Below are 18,115 nucleotides of genomic sequence, written 5' to 3'. Positions count from 1 at the left end.
ATTTCTACATTCAATATAGTATTTCAGTATAATTATTACAGTTCCATTGAATACAACTACATTTAAGATTCTATCGATTTTAAGCAGTTGCAATACGTTTTAATATACATTAATTAGGATTCAATTACATTTCTGCCTTTCTCACATTTGTTCAATTAAAATAGCACAGATATAGGTATAACAAGGGCATGTTACGCAAATCGTGCTGAGCAGCGGCTAACTAAAGGGTAGTGGAAAAGGGGCGGGTGGGGTAGCAGCGTAAATTAGATAGCCAATTCCTGTCCACTGACACGCCGAATTCCTTTGAAAGTATTGCGTCATTAGCCAAGTTTATACTTACTGTGGTATAATGCTTATAACTATACGTATTGAGAATTATACCTGGGCGACCTAACATCGTTCGGGTTAAACTCGAAAACTCACATTTTTCCAGAAATAAAACCATGCTGGATCGATTGTTCGCTCCCGAAAACCCTTAGAGCGAGCGTCGAAATGTTAGAGACGTTTCTGAGATATAAATAAATATACAAGAATTGCTGGTTTAAAGGTGATGATAAATAATATAAAATTAAACGAATGAGAAAACGCTAGGGCTGTTTTCCTTTGAAAATCCAGTCACAATTGCAATCCTGTGACCATTGCAATGATTGAGAGCCTGGAAATTGAACTGAAAATTCCAGCAATTTACTGAATTACCACAGGAACTCCCAAAAATTAAATCGCGGTCTTCATTAAGTTCTAGAAATAGCACCCATGCAAAACTTCTTACTCTGGGTTTAAAATTTTATTTTTATATGCCCCGATCCCGTCAGTGTCGAAATAAAGAGTAATCTAAGAATTATTTAAAAAATCCACCTATAGAGATACCAAATTTTATACAAATCGCCAAGCAACAAACATATTTCTAAACGTGTGCATTAATAGTAGTTGCATAATTTGTAAACTTGTCTCTACTGTAATCACGCGATTTCTTTGCATGTAAAAATTACCTGAAATTAATCAAGTGATAAAGTGAAAGTTGATATATATTCCTTAAAGCTCAAGCGCGATCTTTAGCGAGTCACAAGCTAAAATGATCTCAGCCCATACTCAACGTACAATATTTTTCTAGTACAAAAATTACATTCAGCCGAGACATAACATCTAACATCCCCTCTGATTAAAACAATTCAACTCGGATTGCCAGCAATTCCTGGAATCCCTGAAAATATAGCTGGGATCCGCCTACAATATCGTAAAAATATGGATACCAGACGAGGGTGAGTTTCCAAGAAACAGCACAATAACGGGGGCAAAGTTTGTTTAGGTGGGGTGCCGTTATTTACTACCAAAAAGTCATATTCACTTAAGCATTGGTAACCGACATACGCCCTTTTGGAGGTAATTTTGCGCAATGCGGGACGCTATGCCAGACGCTAGCTGGTCCTATAGGATTATCGATCCCTTTAATTGTGTACAAATTGTTCGGCGTGGAAGCGTTGCGGTGACAAGTAATGCAAGGGAGATAAAAGGGGCGTTAAAAATAGATTAGGAGCTCGTTACGTTGACAGACATACGTTATGTTCGGTTTACTAAACATTCGGTGAGAGACTTCAAAAAAAGGAAAAGGTTCTATTTTCGCCCGGACATATTTTTTGCATTTATGTAGGTATGTACAAAATTATGAGGAAATCAAAATGAGTAATTTTAAGCAATATAATTTGAAATATTCAGAAAATATTTTCTTTGTATACGTCTCCTGCAGTCCTGCTATTATACCTACGTCCCACAACTGCGCACAGGCCACTTCTAGAAATGAGAAGACTGCACGATTACGGAACCGCCTACACCTACACTGTCTAACTTCGCACAGCATTGAACTGCTTAGGAGGCGATATATTTTCATTTACTGAAAAGCTGATGGTAATTTCGCATTACGTATTCGAAAAAAAGGGCTTAAGTCAAACTTACCACGAGTTTTTAAGCGACGAAAAAAAAAACGGAGGAGGTTCTCAAGTCAACGCGTATATATATTTTTTATGTATGACCACGCATAACTTTTTACAGAGTAGTCCGATTTTGATAATTCTTTTTTTATTGGAAAGCGTATACCCCGAGGGTGGTCCCATTTAAATTTGGAACAAAATATTCCTACCCTAAGTGTAGGAAAACAGGGGATGACTGACTGTTCAGTCACTGATTGTAATGTATGACCAGGCATAACTTCTTACAGAGTAATCCAATTTTCATAATTCCTTTTTTTTACAAACACAAACAACCACAGTAGCCATAAAAAATCCACCGGCCAGAGAATTAGCGTTCCACCGTACAGCCTTGCGGCGAATCCCTGCTAAACAATATTAAGGCGATGTTAAACAAGGCAAGGTAGAGAGTCAGTTATAAAGATAAGACCGATTAGATCCCTGCTAACGACATAATAAGCACCGTGACCATTCAGCGAAGTATCACCGGAGATTTTTATAGGTATAATCAAAATATTTTCGATGCATGTTGTGAACATACCAACAAGTAGGAGAAAGTTGTGTAAGAAATCTAGATTTAGCACTCTTGTTTTGTTAGAAAATAACACCGGCCAAGTGTGAGTCTCACGCACTGAGAGTTTCGTTCAAATCCAGTAAATAATAAGAACATGAAAAACAATACTTATTTATTTCGGATTTTTCTACCTGTTTTGTGAGACATTAATTCTTGTCAATTTTTTTTCAACGTGAAAGCGGTATAGGTTTTGCAATCCACTTCTTTTTTGTATTTAAATACATTTTCAAAATATTATCTCTTGATTTCGTAAACTCGGAACCTTTTTTACGGTTGCAAGGGACCATCGCCGCCATAAGCCACCACCACACCGTCCTATTCGTAGATAAGGCGCAATACGTCCGTCGGAAAAGCGGATACACGCTGAAAGGTGCAGTTGCTGTCGCACCACTAGCACAGAATAGATAATAGTAAAAGTACCACTACGTGCACTTTAGCTTGTTTGTGGTGCGCGTGCCGCGGTTGCTAATGGAGAGCATCGCGAGTGGAGCCATCTGGTGGAAAGACGTCGAGTTTCGGGTCCGGTGGTTCCGGGGCATCATGCGCCTCGCCTAACCAATGCGATGCCAATGAGACGGTGGCGCAATGGGGTCACGCTGTTTTGCAACGTAAATAGTTTTTTTTTGTACTATGTATGTACGAGTATATGTATGTTAGTCCGCAAGGAATTTATTGTGTGGGCCATGTTGCCCTCAATAAATGTTTTATTTTTATTTTAAATGGACTTGATACCTCCACGCGTACATATTTACGTTAATATAAAAAAGAAATATGACGATAAACTTGACACCAATTGACCTAATTCCAAAGTAAGCAAAGCTTGTTTTATGGGTAGGCAACGGATAAACATACTTAAATAGACACACCCGAGACTTGAGAACAAACATTAGTTTTTTCTATAAGTACATAGTATCCGCCCCAACCGGGGATCGAATACAGAGCCTCAAGCTTGGATTACCATAAGCTTGGGTTCTTTAACCACTGGGTTGCCTAGACAACAAAGTGGTCCTATTAACCCTTCTAGGGTTTTATTCCTATTAAGGTTCGGAAACTAAAAAACTGAATACAGTATACACAAAATAAGGTGACGCGTATATCCTCCGCCCCCATTTCCAATGGGAGTATCCCATTCAAGGTATATTGGTATTTATAGATGATTACGTAACAGATTGGAATTGGAATGCCCACGGGATGCGCATTGATTGGTTTTGAAGTCCAATTAATGGTGCTAAACAGCACCATCGAAATTCGTGGAACTTTACTTAGTTGAAATTACAGGTTAACGGTCAGTTTCAGCTCAGAAATATAACATAATCAAAACAAGTGTACGCTCAATGAGCAAGTATAAACAGCACCAGCAGTAAGATCTTGGATAAAACTTCACATAATGTGTGACGTATGGAATATGATTTCTACCGCGAATGATTCGGTCTACCTCGACAGCAGTGGCCTGGCGTTATAATAACTCATTCCCACCGAAATCCTAAATTTTTTACGTGACGATCAGTGATGGCAAATTAAAGCTACTCTGAGGAGTAGCATCGAAGACTCACGATTAACTCACGATTGTCAGACTCTACGGGCTAGCTAATAACTGTTACTTCCCTTGTGATATAGGAATAACCGATTCCTACACAGAGACAGTCTTGGCCTATAAGATTTTGTAAAAAAAATACTAGATTTTTTTACATTCCCGTACCAAATGTCAAGCCAATGCGATCACTTTATAGAAGTGGGAAAAATTGAGTTGTATGTAAGTGTAAGCTTCGTAGTCGACTTACACTATTAGCTTATACGAACATAGAAAGTTAAATAACAGCTCGTAAAAATAAACCAAGCTCAGATTTACTTAATTACTAAGGAGGGAAGGGGGGAGGGTTCAGTAGGCAGTCAACAAGAGGATACTCGGTGTTTTGTCTAAATAAATTTTTATCTACTAGAGTTCGTTGTCCCTACATTAAGTAAAATATCTAGTTCCTTGAGTTAACGCAAAAATGTCTCTGATTACACAGAGCAACCTGTCGGGACGGAGATGTTGTCTTAACGCTAATTACAAGAGATGTATCCTGTTAAACCAGTGTCAGGAGGTAATGAAGAGGTAATCTAGAGTCAAGAATTTAAGACTCAATCGAAGTATAAAGCAGAAGAAATCTATCAGGCATTTGGCTTTATGGCAAGATGGTTCCTACCTACATTGATACCTCTGGCAAAGATTGCGGGAAAAATTATCTGCGCGTAGCATAGACAGACGGGCCTCACTTTCACTATTGTAATTATAAATTACTCTTCACTAGAGTTTAAGTAATATTAGTTCTATTTCTCTTATTTTTAGTCAAAGTCAAAGTCAAAATATCCTTGTTCAATTTAGGCTATAACAAGCACTTATGAATGTCAAAAAAAAATCTACCACCGGTTCGGAAAAACCTTTGTTGAGAAGAATCCGGCAAGAAACTCAACGAGGTATATTTTTTTTAAGCAGATTTACAATATTATTAAATGATATGTATCATCACAAGTATTTAACACAACTTTATTTTTAACACAGTAGGTTCGCTATTTGAAGGGATCGCTAATGCAAATTGGAATTATTTCCAAATATCCCTGTCCATGATATAATAATTTACTTTATAATACGCCTTAGATATTAATGTCTTCTTGACAATAGATCTGAATTTTGTATACGTTTCATTTATAATATTTTTTAAGTTTTGTAAGCACTGCAGGGCTACTACGAAACTCGAAACTCGAAGTTCGTGTCGTGCGGTCCCTCTGACACATACTATTTAATACGAGAGCGAGAGGGACCGCACGACACGAACTTCGAGTTTCGAGTTTCGTAGTAGCCCTGCAGGTCAGTGACCTTTTGCACGACACATTCAGGCTAGAACGTAAATATCGTAGAGGGTTGAATTAAGAGCTTATAGGACATATTTATAGTTCCCAGTTCCTACCACAGTGCTAGTATGTCGGGAAGATACTATATTCTTGCATTGGCGCCATGATTTATACCTTCGTATAGATCGTTGCCTTTATCGAGGTCGGAGTAGGTAGTAGATATTACGGGCTAGGCAGTAAAATAAGCTTATTTGGACGACCTAGACATATCAACACTAAGGCTTTTATGGTCTGGCGTTTATTATACAAACAGGCAGTTTCAGAAAAGGATATAAACGAGTAAGTACATTCAAGATATAAGAGATAGTTACGCAAAGTTTGAGCAGAAAAGGACTCAACGGTAGTATCTTATTTACATAAGTTTACTTAATTATGTAAGGCTGGTGACAATACAATAATCTGGTACTGAAACGCTGGTGGTCCCGCCCTTTTAGTCCTGAAAAACAAATGATCTTTAAAAATTCAAATATTAGTTTCCTGGTAGAGTAAGTTGAAAGAAAATGCCGTGGACAAGCTGAATCTTACATCATCATCATAATCAGCAGCCGGAAGACGTCCACAGTCGATCGAAGGCCGCCCCCTAAGAACGGCATAATGATCGACAACTTGCAATTCTCACGATGGTCCATCGAGTGGGAGGCCTGGCAACGCTGCGTCTTCCAGTTCGTGGTCAGCACTCGAGAACATTTCTCCCCAAGTTATCTGCTCTTCGACCAGTAAATATTTCCTGTCCTTTGTCATATGAACTTAGGTAAACTTACATAGAATTACATTACAACACATCCATACAACAATGATCCTATTAATATTAAGCTGCTTGTAGATCGATCGACGTCAGCCAGTGCATGAGACGTAGTTAGGTCGCGAACTGGCCCTATACTACGAAGTGCATCTCATCTTACCGTCCCGCTGGCACTTATATTATTTAATACGAGAGTGAGAGGGAGGACGGTACGATACGAACTTCGATTTTGATTCGAGTCTGTGGTATGCATGTAGCGTGCGATTTGGATCAGACTACAACTTATCTGTATTATTTTGTATTGCTACGTGACAAAACTTTGTTGCAGCGAGGTCCTGCATTAATTAGCTACCCCACTACATCGCACGCGCTCACTAAGTAGTGAAGGGTTGATCACGTCTCCTGAATCACTCATACCCATTGCTTGAAACTAGGGCAAAGAAATGGACCTATACCTACACTACCTAGAGTGAGAAGACGCGAGGTCAGCGTTAGGCCAAGTAGGTCAGGATTTTCCTACTTAAAAATAAGGGATGTTCTTAGGTATTCCATTCTCGTAAAGCAGACACCGCTGTCTCAGTACAAAAAAGTTTTGTTACAAATTTCATCTTTAATACAAGCTTTTTTTCGGATTATATTATTTGTCAGCTGTACGTACTTGCATCCTCATCTTAACAACTACCTGCACCAAGTCGATGCCACTAACCGTTGAAGAGTTCCGTCCTACGGAGACGACCCTGGCGGGACCACCAGCGTTTCAGTACCAGATTATTGTATTGTCACCAGCCTTACATAATTAAGTAAACTTCAACTAAATGGGCCCCAAAAATATTGCACATTTTGCAACCATGCCATACGAGCAGAACACATACGAAAACGAAATAATACGAATTACAAGTTAAATAAAAGCTTGGAAAAAAAACAAATTAGAATATTTAACTGGATAGGCAAGGCATTCCCCCTGTCTGTCACACGTCCATTACTCAGAGCAATAAATAAGTCTAGCGGAGCGATCGATGTGCGGAACCCATCGGAAAGATTGCCGCGCCTTTCACGAAACTTGGAAAGTTGTTTCGTTATACTTTTGAGAGTTGGCGATCCTGTTGGGTAGTCGAACGTCTAGTTCGAGTTGAGGAAGTTGGTAACAGAATAAAACGGAACTTGGGGGCACAATAATGCAAATCCTGCTAATATTATAAATGCGAAAGTTTGTAAGTGTGCGTTTGAATGTTGGGAGTTCACGCTAAAAGAGTCGATTTGGATGAAATTTTGGAATGTAGAAAGCTGAAATTCGGAACAAAATATAGACTACTTCTGACATTCCCACGACATCTATGTAAAATTCCAGAATCATATTCTCTAAATCTAGAGACAAATTATGTTCGTCATACAAATTAAATGAAATACAGGATGTTATTTTTGGAAATTCCCATGGAAATTCAGTCAAATCCCGGAAATTCCATTCGGCTGCAAGATCTAATAGTTCATCATAATCATCATCATCATATCAGCTCCATTGTTGGACATAGACCTCCCCCATAGACCTCCAATTGCCTCGGTTGGAAGCGGCTTGCATCCACCGTGAACCCGCGACTTTAACTAGGTCATCCGTCCATCTCGTTGGTGGACGTCCTACGCTACGCTTGCCGATCCGCGGTCTCCACTCAAGAACCTTTCGGCCCCAGCGACCATCTGTTCTCCGTGATATGTGGCCTGCCCGTTGCCACGTCAACTAGCTAATTCGCTTGACTATATCGGTGACCCTTGTTCTTCTACGGATCTCCTCATTTCTGATTCGATCCCGTAGAGAAACCCCAAGCATAGCTCTCTCCATAGCACGCTGACCAACTCTGAGCCTATTTATAAAACCCATAGTAAAGCTCAGCTCAGGCATGGCTCAACAGCGAGATGGGCCTGTAGTTCTTCAATAGGGTGTTATCACCCTTAAAGAACAATAGCTAACGTGAGCGAAACCACGGGTAAATATTAGTGTTGAACATAACGTGTTTTGCATAGTGATACATACATTTGTAATAATTTTGCCCAAGTGATAAAAAAGAGTCTTGTCATTACTTAAACTGCAGTAACAGATGATTCAAAGTAACCAGCAAGTATTTATTGATAGTGTTATTCTTAACATTTACCTACTAAACGTCCTTGGCTACGCTCTTATTGAAGAATTCCCTACCCGTGGGAATTTAGCAAGATCTGACCTTATCCTTCTTCTACCTACAAGTGCAAGGAAAGTGAAAACTTATATGAAATTTATTCAATAAACCATCAGCATCAATCAATTCTGATCTGTCTATAGTTAGTGGTTCTTAACCAGTGGTCCGCAGACCACTGGTGGTCCCTGGACACACCCAAAGTTGCCCACGAAGCCATAAAAAAAAAAAAAACAACTATTAATTTTCATCATAAGTCTATTTTCCGAACTATAAGGGGTCCGCGGCAGAGTCCGTCTGTTGTGGCCTAGGAGTCAAACTGGTTGACTGAACGTAAATGAGTTCTTGACAAATTACATACGCACATCAGCTACGTACGGTACGACGCGATATTGTATTGAAAACAAAGCCGGCGGGCACTAATAAATCCGAGCACAGACAAAAGCACACACTAGCTCCAACCTGTGCAACCCCCACCCTTGACTACTGTACACTGTATACAATTTGTAGGTATATGTATATGAGCAGCATTGAAAAGCGGCGGAAACGGAATGCAGCACAAAGAAGGGGATGTTGAGCAAAAAGCTTAGCGGACGTAAGCCACTTTACTTTACACTGGATGGCTCCAATTGTGTAGGCAAGGACGCGCTACTATTTTTTTGTCTCCAGCCAGCGGTTACTATGTTAGTAAGAATAAGTTGATATCTATCTATTTACACCTATCAGTAGTGCGGCCGGGTTATCTAAGTTTTTTACTTGACGTTAGTGATGAAATTTATGGCAAAGCTTGTGTATTGTATATTGTATACTCACTGCGAGGTGCTGCTTTCGAAGACATTCCTAACTCATGCTACTTTTAATTCCATTTTGCCTAAAGAAACTGTTAATCTCATGCCACTGATATATTGGTACGACATCGCGCAGCCTAAACCATTAGAGCTAGATGAGATGATGATAATGTGTTCCGGTTATACCTCATTAGGGACAAAGGGCCAGAGTGAGACAGTCAGTGAGATAGTCATCATTACTAATTAAGTATCAGAACTTAGGCCTGTTGGTCAGGCGGCTAATGTTGTGTAGTGTGGTAGATTTGTAGAAATATTTCAAAGAAAGTACCACTGTAAATGATTGCACAAGACAAGGGTCTTGTCAAAGCAGAAAAATGACGTGGTTGGTTCTACTTTTATTTAACACTTATTTAATAATTTGAGCAATAAAACAGATTTAGATCGATAAAACACTCTGAAACCTGATATACGCTTTAGTACAGTGCCCTTAACCTTTGGGGATTGGGGATGATTGATGCGTTTGCCCTAGTTTGTGGTTCAGAGCGTAAGTAGTGCCACGTTTTATAGCAACTGAGTATCGGATTTCGTCGATCTGCAGGTTGAATGTATTTAGAGTAAGAGTTGCTAGCCTGTCTAAAAATAAACAATCATCGGCATAATGAAGATGAACTGCAAAGGCGACAAGAGACACTAGGACTGTGGAGCATTTCATTTTCAGACAAAGTTTATGCGAAGATGGTGAATTGTGTTAATCCGAGCAATGCAAATATTAGTTGCCGATAAAATGTAGATATTTTCGACTGAAATGTGATAATAATGTCAAAAATGTACACGTGTAGACGTAGATCTCAGAGACAAGAACACAAATTTCAGTCATGAAACACCAACCACACAGACAAACAGTACTTACTTAAGCCTTTTTCCCAAAGTAGTGAGATATCACAAATAGCCGTGGAGTGACCGAGCAAATAATGGCTACAAGCGCCGATTATTTCTCTATTTGTGGTCAAACCAGTGTCAAGATCGCGACGCCATTATTGCAATTGTAGTAAGCAATGGACGAAGCAATTTGCTATGTAATTTTGACGCTAGTTTTTTTATTATTTAGTTTTAAAATTGCAGTTTGAGCACGAGATAAAAGACGTCGGAGAAATCTGTTGTGTATAAACACAGATTTAAGCCAGTTTATCTATTCGGATAGGCAGTATACTGGGGAAATGCGGAACGTAATTTTCTCCAATCTTCATCATCATCATCATCCCAGCCTATATACGTCTCACTGCAGGGCACAGGCCTCATCTCGGAATGAGAGGGTTTGGGCAGTAGTTCCCACGCGGGCCCAGTGCGGATTGGGAACTTCACACACACCGTTGAATTGCTTCGCAGGTTTGTTGTGCAGGTTTCCTCACGATGTTTTCCTTCACCGTAAAGCTCGTGGTAAATTTCAAATGTATTTAATTCCGCACATGAATTTCGAAAAACTTAGAGGTGCGAGCCGGGGTTTGAATTGAACCCACGATCGTCTGCTTGAGAGGCCATAGGTCAAACCACTCGGCCACCACGGCTCTTCTTCGGCCAATCTTGATATAGAAAATCTCCAAGTTTCAAATGAGGGGATACGTTTGATGTTAATAATATCCAAAACACGGTGCACAAATTAAACCTTATAGATAGAAAGAAGATACATATAAAATCAGAGTAGTCATTCATTTTCATTAGTATCATTTCAATAACTTTCCAGTAAAGTTCTGTCGCTGGGGTGCCTTGGCTTATAATCAATTGTTATGATTTAAACCTTCCTTTTCTTAAAACCTTATACGTTAAATGAAATACATTATAGGTACAACAGGAAAAAATAACAATAAATGTCTGCTTTGTTTTCAGCGGTTTCAGTTGATCAAAGCGCCAAAGAAACGTGTTGTTTGCGTCTGCAAGAAACGTTTCGTTTGAAGTTTTATTTATGGTCAGATGGCATAACAAATAACAAAGTAAAAATTAATAAACGTTTATAAACACATTAAGTCTTGGGATACTAATTATTCCTATAGAAATTTGTTGTTTTGGCTCGGATGGAGCAGTAATATGCCTTCTATATCTTTATGTAAAAATGTCCTTAGGCGCGAAGTTATGATGAATGTATAAATATATATTCGAATTAACCATTTTTCAGGCTTCGCCAATTTAGACACGCTACTGAAGTTTTACCTATGGAGGATTAATTGAAAAAGAGAGTCATATTTTTAACAAATTCAATTGATTCTGTAGGTGCATGTGTATAAGCCATATTGTAGAAGCAGCGCTGTTGAATCTTGTTGTGAATTAACGTTATCGATGAATGCACTATGCTTCAAAAAGGGTTAAAGTGGTTATGTTGTCATTTCATGCTACCTCTCACCGACCCGTTAAGCACAAAATGCAAAAAATTGTAAAGCACTTTCAGTTCACTAAAACATATAAGGTGAGGTATCATTGCGTGACAGCAAGGTATGACGTGACTAGATTACCTACCTCTTTTTGCAATAAAAACAAATGTCGGTGTAATTAGCAGCTTGTCAGTTATCTATTGTGATTGACGTTAATTTTGATTCGGTAAGGTGTAAACGTGCGTGTGAGTTCATCATCATCATCATCAGAGCTGATATCTGTAAATCCCCGGTTGAAATATGTACCTAGGCATACTTCTATATTTACTACCTACTTCTACCCCAATTCCTGTTTCACCATCTACGTTGCATATCACGAGCGCCTACGACTACGTTATACGAGGTGATTCCCCAGCTATACCAGCCCCGAAATCGCAAAAAAAAACCATCTAATCAAGAGATAATTGATCGCTAACTATCCGAAATGTATGGAATAGCAGATTTTTTTCCCATTTCGTGGCTGGTCCCATAGTAAAAGTTGGCCAGTGTGAATCTCCCCATCACCCCTTTCACTCCTGCTCATGACGACCCCGGAATCAACCGGTATAAAAGTGATCGTTCACCACAACCTGCTCACATTTTCACGGAATACTTTTAAACGTTTCATCAACTTTTGAAATGAAATTATAACCAAGATAAGCGCTCAAACTGTATCGGAGCCACCCCGGCGTTTCATTTCCCGGCACCGACAGCTTCCGTCGAAGGCAAACGTCGCGAAATATAATATTATATTACAGGTACAAATTACAAGTACAGAGACTAGGCTAGGCTTTACCCGTGGCTTCGCTCGCATGGCCAAATTGGCCAATTAGGCACCAATCATCATTCATTCATCCCATCCTACATACGTCTCACTGCTGGGCACATACCTCCTCTCAGAATGAGATGGCTTGGGCCGTAGTTCCCACGCGGGCCCAGTGTGGATTGGGAACTTCCATTGAATTGCTTCGCGGGTTTGTGCAGGTTTCCGCACGATGTTTTCCTTCATCGTAAAGCTCGTTTGGTTAAACATTAAACGTCAAAGCCTATTTTCACTCACAAGTCAATATGACAATCAGCCTTATTATTGTATTTCTGAAGTAGGAACTGTCATTAAAATTTGTAAAGCACTTTCTTGTTCGAGCCGGGTCATACGAGCCGGGGTTTGAACCTACGATCCTCTGCTTGAGAGGCCATAAGTCAAACCAAGGCCCTTTTTGGCACCAATTGAACTGAAACTTCAGGATTTTACTATACTCCCATGGGAATTCCTAAAAACTAAATCGCGGTTTTCATTTACGTTGCATGAAGGATACACGTGATCACGTCTCTTAGATCCCATGGTATGTTGGTATAAAAAGTGGCCTACGTGTTATTGCAAGAGATAACTATCCTAGAAATCAAAACTTGAGGAAAAGGAACAAATTGTTGGCACTTTTACGAATTTGAAAATAGTGAGTTGCGGCACTTACCATATGGCGGTAACAGTCTATAATACCTTTAGAGCTTAAAAATATAGAGAAAGAGTCGTTATTCTATGGCAAACTTAGGAGGTTCCTGATTGTGAACTCGTTCAACAGTCTGAAGGAGTATCTTGATTTTAAGGTTTAACATTTTTATGTGTTTTAGTTCCTAAGTCCGAGAATAAGTTTTTTTTTTTTTTTATATATAATAAGTATTGCTGTGCCCTAACGGGGTTTCTGCGTACATGTAAATTAATATAAAATGTTGTAAAACCCATAAAATGCAATAAATGAATTGCTATTAAACGTGAAGAGTAACAAACAATTATGCGCACACACGCTTCTTGGTTAATTTATATTCTAATTATTTTTGTCAAGACTTTGAGTACTTCAGGCGATAATGTCAGCTTAACATGTACGTAATACTCCCTCCCGACCCGTGGTCCAACTGCTATGTCGAACTGGTTGTACCACGGGAACGTAACTTTATCCATATGAACAACTGCTATGTTGAACCAGTTGGACCACTGGGAAGTAAAATTACCTTAGGTTTGAAAATTAAAAGTCGTGATACTATTTCCAACAACTATGAGGTCATTCAAGTATTACGTAAGCACGGAAGGGGGGTGGAGGGGTCTTCTATTTGCTTATTTTTGATGACATGGGGGCTGGAGGGGTCTAGATGCTGCTTACGTCAGCAATATTTATTTATTATTTCTTGTTTTTTTTGCAATAACAATAAAGAAACCTGAATCGACTTAAAAATATATACCAATGTTTACGAGAGCATAGGGGGGAGGGGGTAGGGTTTTGCTGACTTTCGCTGACAAGGGGTGGAGGGGGTTAAAATTTACCAAAATTCTGCTTACGTAATACTTGAATGACCCCTATGTACTTAGTTTATTCTGAATACAGTGGAATCAACAGTCTGAACCTCTATTCCACAAAGTTCAAGTTGTAGTTCAACTAGTTAACTAATTGGACCAACCTAGTTGGACCATGGGTAAACATACTTTCCAGAGTTGGACTGCTGATTTTACTTCCCCGTGGTCTAACCGGTTGGATTGGACCATCAGCAAACTTGATTCCCCGCGGTGCAACCGGTTGTACCATAGGTAGAGTTACGTTCCCGTGGTACAACCAGTTGGACATATAGTAGTTGGACCACGGGTCGGGAGCGGTAATACTTTGAAGTTGATTTGCCGCATATCATTTACGGCGTATGCATTGAGATAAAAACGGTAACTTTCATTTGTTTTATCAAGCTTACCTTTTATGGGTGGTAGTTTGACCAGCTCCTGATTATGATTGTGCACGTTGAACCGGCTGGAGCCATGCCGGCGCGGCTGGCCGTTCCAGCCCGGGGGGCGGGGGCCGTCCGCGGAGCGCGGGACGATGGCAGCGGGCGGCGGGGGCCCGGAGGCCAACGATGACGGCTTCTCTGGACGACCCTGTAGACAAGTCAAATGAATGAAGGGTCTCGCCAAACGTATAGACGCGGAATCGGCTTTAGCCGATCAAAAAACTCTTTATGTCCACGCAACAAGAGCGAAAAAGACGTCGATCGGCTCGACCGACGGGAAACGACGTTTACCGACGAGAAGACGTCTTTTTCTATTATTCGTAGTCTTTTTCGCCCCGCATTGATAGATGTGGGGAGACCTACAGGGAGACCCTAAGTTAGTAATGTCGTCGGGTGACAGCAAACATTTCGAAAAACTCAGAGATGCGCGCCCAGGTTTGAATCCACGGTCCTCTGCTCGAGAGTCCATACGTCAAACCACTAGCTAGTGGCTAGGCCACAACGGCTTTATCTACGTGTATATAGGTAGAGTCATTCACGATGACGCGTGCCGTGGTTCTTATTAAAATGTCATTAATGGCTAATTTTGACAAAATCACGCGTCTTCGTCGATGGCACTAGGTATATACGTTTAACTTAGGTGTAGGTACTTAAAAGCAAGGAGTGTAGTTAAAATATAAATAATATTATATTATATGCCATGCCACGGACAGCAAGCAGGTCAAAAGAGTAGTAAATGTGGAGTAGGTCATACAAAACTTGACATAATTGAATAACATAGAACAGGTCGACTGTTTTTGACTGAATTGAGAGCACCCAATTGACATACTTTGCCCTCAAACGTATCGATCGGAAGTTAAGGAGCAAAAGCAAACGCCATCAAAGATAGTCGGAATATCAATAAAGTGGTAGTTTACGATATTTATGCAATGTAATAAAGGGCGCTGTTTAGGGTTGTCAACGTGATATTACTGTTTTTTTTTTTAATGATAGTACCTACTTATGGAACATCACCTGCAACACCAAAGGATTGCTCATGTGTGGCCACTGGCCAGCCTAGAGAGCTGAGATAGAATAGAATACCTTATGCGCCAGTGTGCTAGAGACTGTGAGCGAGCAGTAAACTCCTCGAAATGGCTGAAACATGTTATTGTTATACTTACGTTTTCAAAATCCATGAGTCGGCCATTAGAAAAAAAAACTACCGAACCAGAGTTAGTTATTTAGTATTTCGATATGATCGCTACTTAACTTCTGGGGGGCTACTACAAAATTCGAAAATCGAAGTTCGTATCGTACCGTCCCTCTCACACTCGCATTAAATATATAAGCGTCAGCGGGACGGCAAGATACGAAGTTCGAATTTTGCACTTCGTAATATAGGGCCTAGGGCCTGGGAATCAACTTAAGACCGTCCAACCATACGTGTACAATGTGTTCTAGTCATTGGTGACAGCTTGCAAGTTGACAACCCTAAGTCCATGGTATGTAGGTCAGCGTGGGCATCAATGTCAATGTTGCCGCGGTGACCGGAACCGACTAGGATGAGATGGGACGTATATTTAGAACAATCTAGAATAGTCTGACCTAGGACGCAGAAGCGTCTGATGATCATGTTTAATGGGTAAGGATATTGAGACGTTGCCTGCGTATCATTGGCAAAATGAGTCGCAACGTAAGATAAGGATGTAAGAAAGAAGCAATCGTAGAGATTCTGACTACATTTTTTTTCAATGCAGATTATTTGAGGAAATTAATATACTTATCTACATTTGCGTTTATAATATACAAATATTATAAATGCAAAGTCAGTTTTTCAAGCAAAAAGTAATTTTGATAAAACTTGGAACAAAAATGATACTGAGCGGCAAAAAATCTGGCCCTTAAATGTATATAGTAATAGGTAATTTTGTATGTAGTAGAGTGGACTAAATTTTGTACCACTGAGTATAGGTTATAACCTGCTTTAACGCTTAGAATACCTACACTTTATCCTGAAAAAAAAAAAGAAACCCGCAGAATAAACGAATTGACGAATTCTTCGTGGATGAAATCGCAAGCAACAGCTACTACTCAAACATAAGAATACTCAAGATTGTGCTTCCATCCGGGAAGCTATAGACCTACAGGTATATGATAATTAAGCATAATTCTAAATAAAGTAAATATTGATTTTCCTCTATATTTTTGCAATGGCGATGGCGAATGATTTCGACACAAATAATGTGTTTGAAAACGTATATTATTACCATTAAGTATGGTTCATTGGTTGATTGATACGCGACATGTTATGGACGTTTTGAATAAAATTATAATAATTGTGTTTTCGACTCCACGATCTTTCAATCCACAACAAACTCGTGTAGCGGTGACTCCAATAAATTAACAAATTTGAATATTCAAAATTATTTTTCTTTGGTATTTTTAGGAAATCATAAAGAAAAAACATTATTAACTTCCTTAATGTTTTGGATCAATTTTTGCTACGGGTCCGAATCAATCAAGTTCAGAAACTACATTTTGTGGTAAAAATAAATAGAGACTTAATTTAGTAGTAACATTATTCATGTTTCCATTTTTATCTTTTATGTCTTTTAGGGTTTCGTATCGTACCTCAGTTGCCAAAAACGGAATCCTGATAGAATCACTTTGCTCTCTGTCCGTCCATCAATCTGTCTGTCAAGACCTGTCAAAACCTTTTTTCTGAGGAAGCTGTGGAGATATACTCGTACGTTTACCTTACTATGTTATATTATGTATGAAATAGTACCTACCTACCTGTCTCTATTTTTTTATGATGTAAATAGAGCCAATCGATATCGGCGATAGTCCCGATTGGTTCCTTATCTATTTCCGACGAGTTATTATCGGCTACGCTAGATCGAAAATAGCTAGGCACAACAAAATTGTAGTCCATTCAAGTATTTTGAATTTGCAAGGTTATATGAATATGATCCTGCCTGTCGAGAAAATGAATTTCGTACCAGGGTGGAACTTTGTCACAACTTTGGCAATTGTATGACATGTCCAACACCTAGCGTTTCAATTTTTTGTCCGTACACATTTAGTTTAATAAAATAACAAAATTAATTAATTAGGTTTTATTTATGTAGGGAAGTTTATTTCTGTATAATTAAAATTCAAAAGCAAATTGGTGATTAACTACCACAGCGTAATCAATCAATTTTTGAAATGTTTTCGAGCAGCAATGTAATGCGTACAATAATTTGATACGAGAGAGAAGCGTTCTGTGACAGCTGTCACGTCCACAAGTGCGACATTTTGAATAAAAACAAAGTAGTATCGCGTAGTGATACATTGCGTGCTAATTAATTTTGTAAGGGAAATAATAAGTCTAAATTTTTTACTAAAACATAATATAATGTGATTATTAGGGCCTTCACTAACTGCCCTTAAAGTTTGAGGTAGTATCAAAAATACACACTGTATACAACCTCGCTAAGAAATGTAAACTGGCATCATTAATTTGTTAACTTTAAGACTGGGCACAGTAAGAGATTAAAAAAAAACGCAACCTGGTAAAAAGTATACTCGTAGTGTAAGTAATTGATCCTTCTCTCAATTACAAACCAAACTACTTTTTCAGCTTCGAAACTCGAAGTTCGTATCGTACCGCTCCCCTCTCGCTCTAGTATTAAATAGTAAAGTGTCAGAGGGACCGCACGACACGAACTTCGAGTTTCGAGTTTCGTGGTAGCCCTGCTGCTCGGTGCGAGTTCGATTCGCACTTGGTCGGGATTCTACTGTTCAGTCCCTATACTACGAAGTGATCTCTCTTATTTTTATTTTTTTATTAATTTT

The 18,115-nt window shown here is 39.2% G+C and overlaps 1 protein-coding gene across 1 annotated transcript in view; it reads right to left on the bottom strand.

Annotated features, from left to right (window-relative positions):
* LOC141432829 (serine/threonine-protein phosphatase 2A 56 kDa regulatory subunit gamma isoform-like) overlaps positions 1–18,115 on the bottom strand; it is a 60,480-nt gene that overhangs the window by 24,515 nt on the left and 17,850 nt on the right. Inside the window, 1 exon segment of the mRNA XM_074094619.1 lies at positions 14,261–14,441. Within this exon segment, the coding sequence (XP_073950720.1) occupies positions 14,261–14,441 (181 nt within the window).

Source organism: Choristoneura fumiferana, chromosome 11 (genome assembly GCF_025370935.1).
Source record: "Choristoneura fumiferana chromosome 11, NRCan_CFum_1, whole genome shotgun sequence".
Lineage (NCBI taxonomy): Eukaryota > Metazoa > Arthropoda > Insecta > Lepidoptera > Tortricidae > Choristoneura > Choristoneura fumiferana.
The sequence above is the reverse complement of the archived record's forward strand: the minus strand, read 5'-3'. Positions and strand labels throughout refer to the sequence as shown.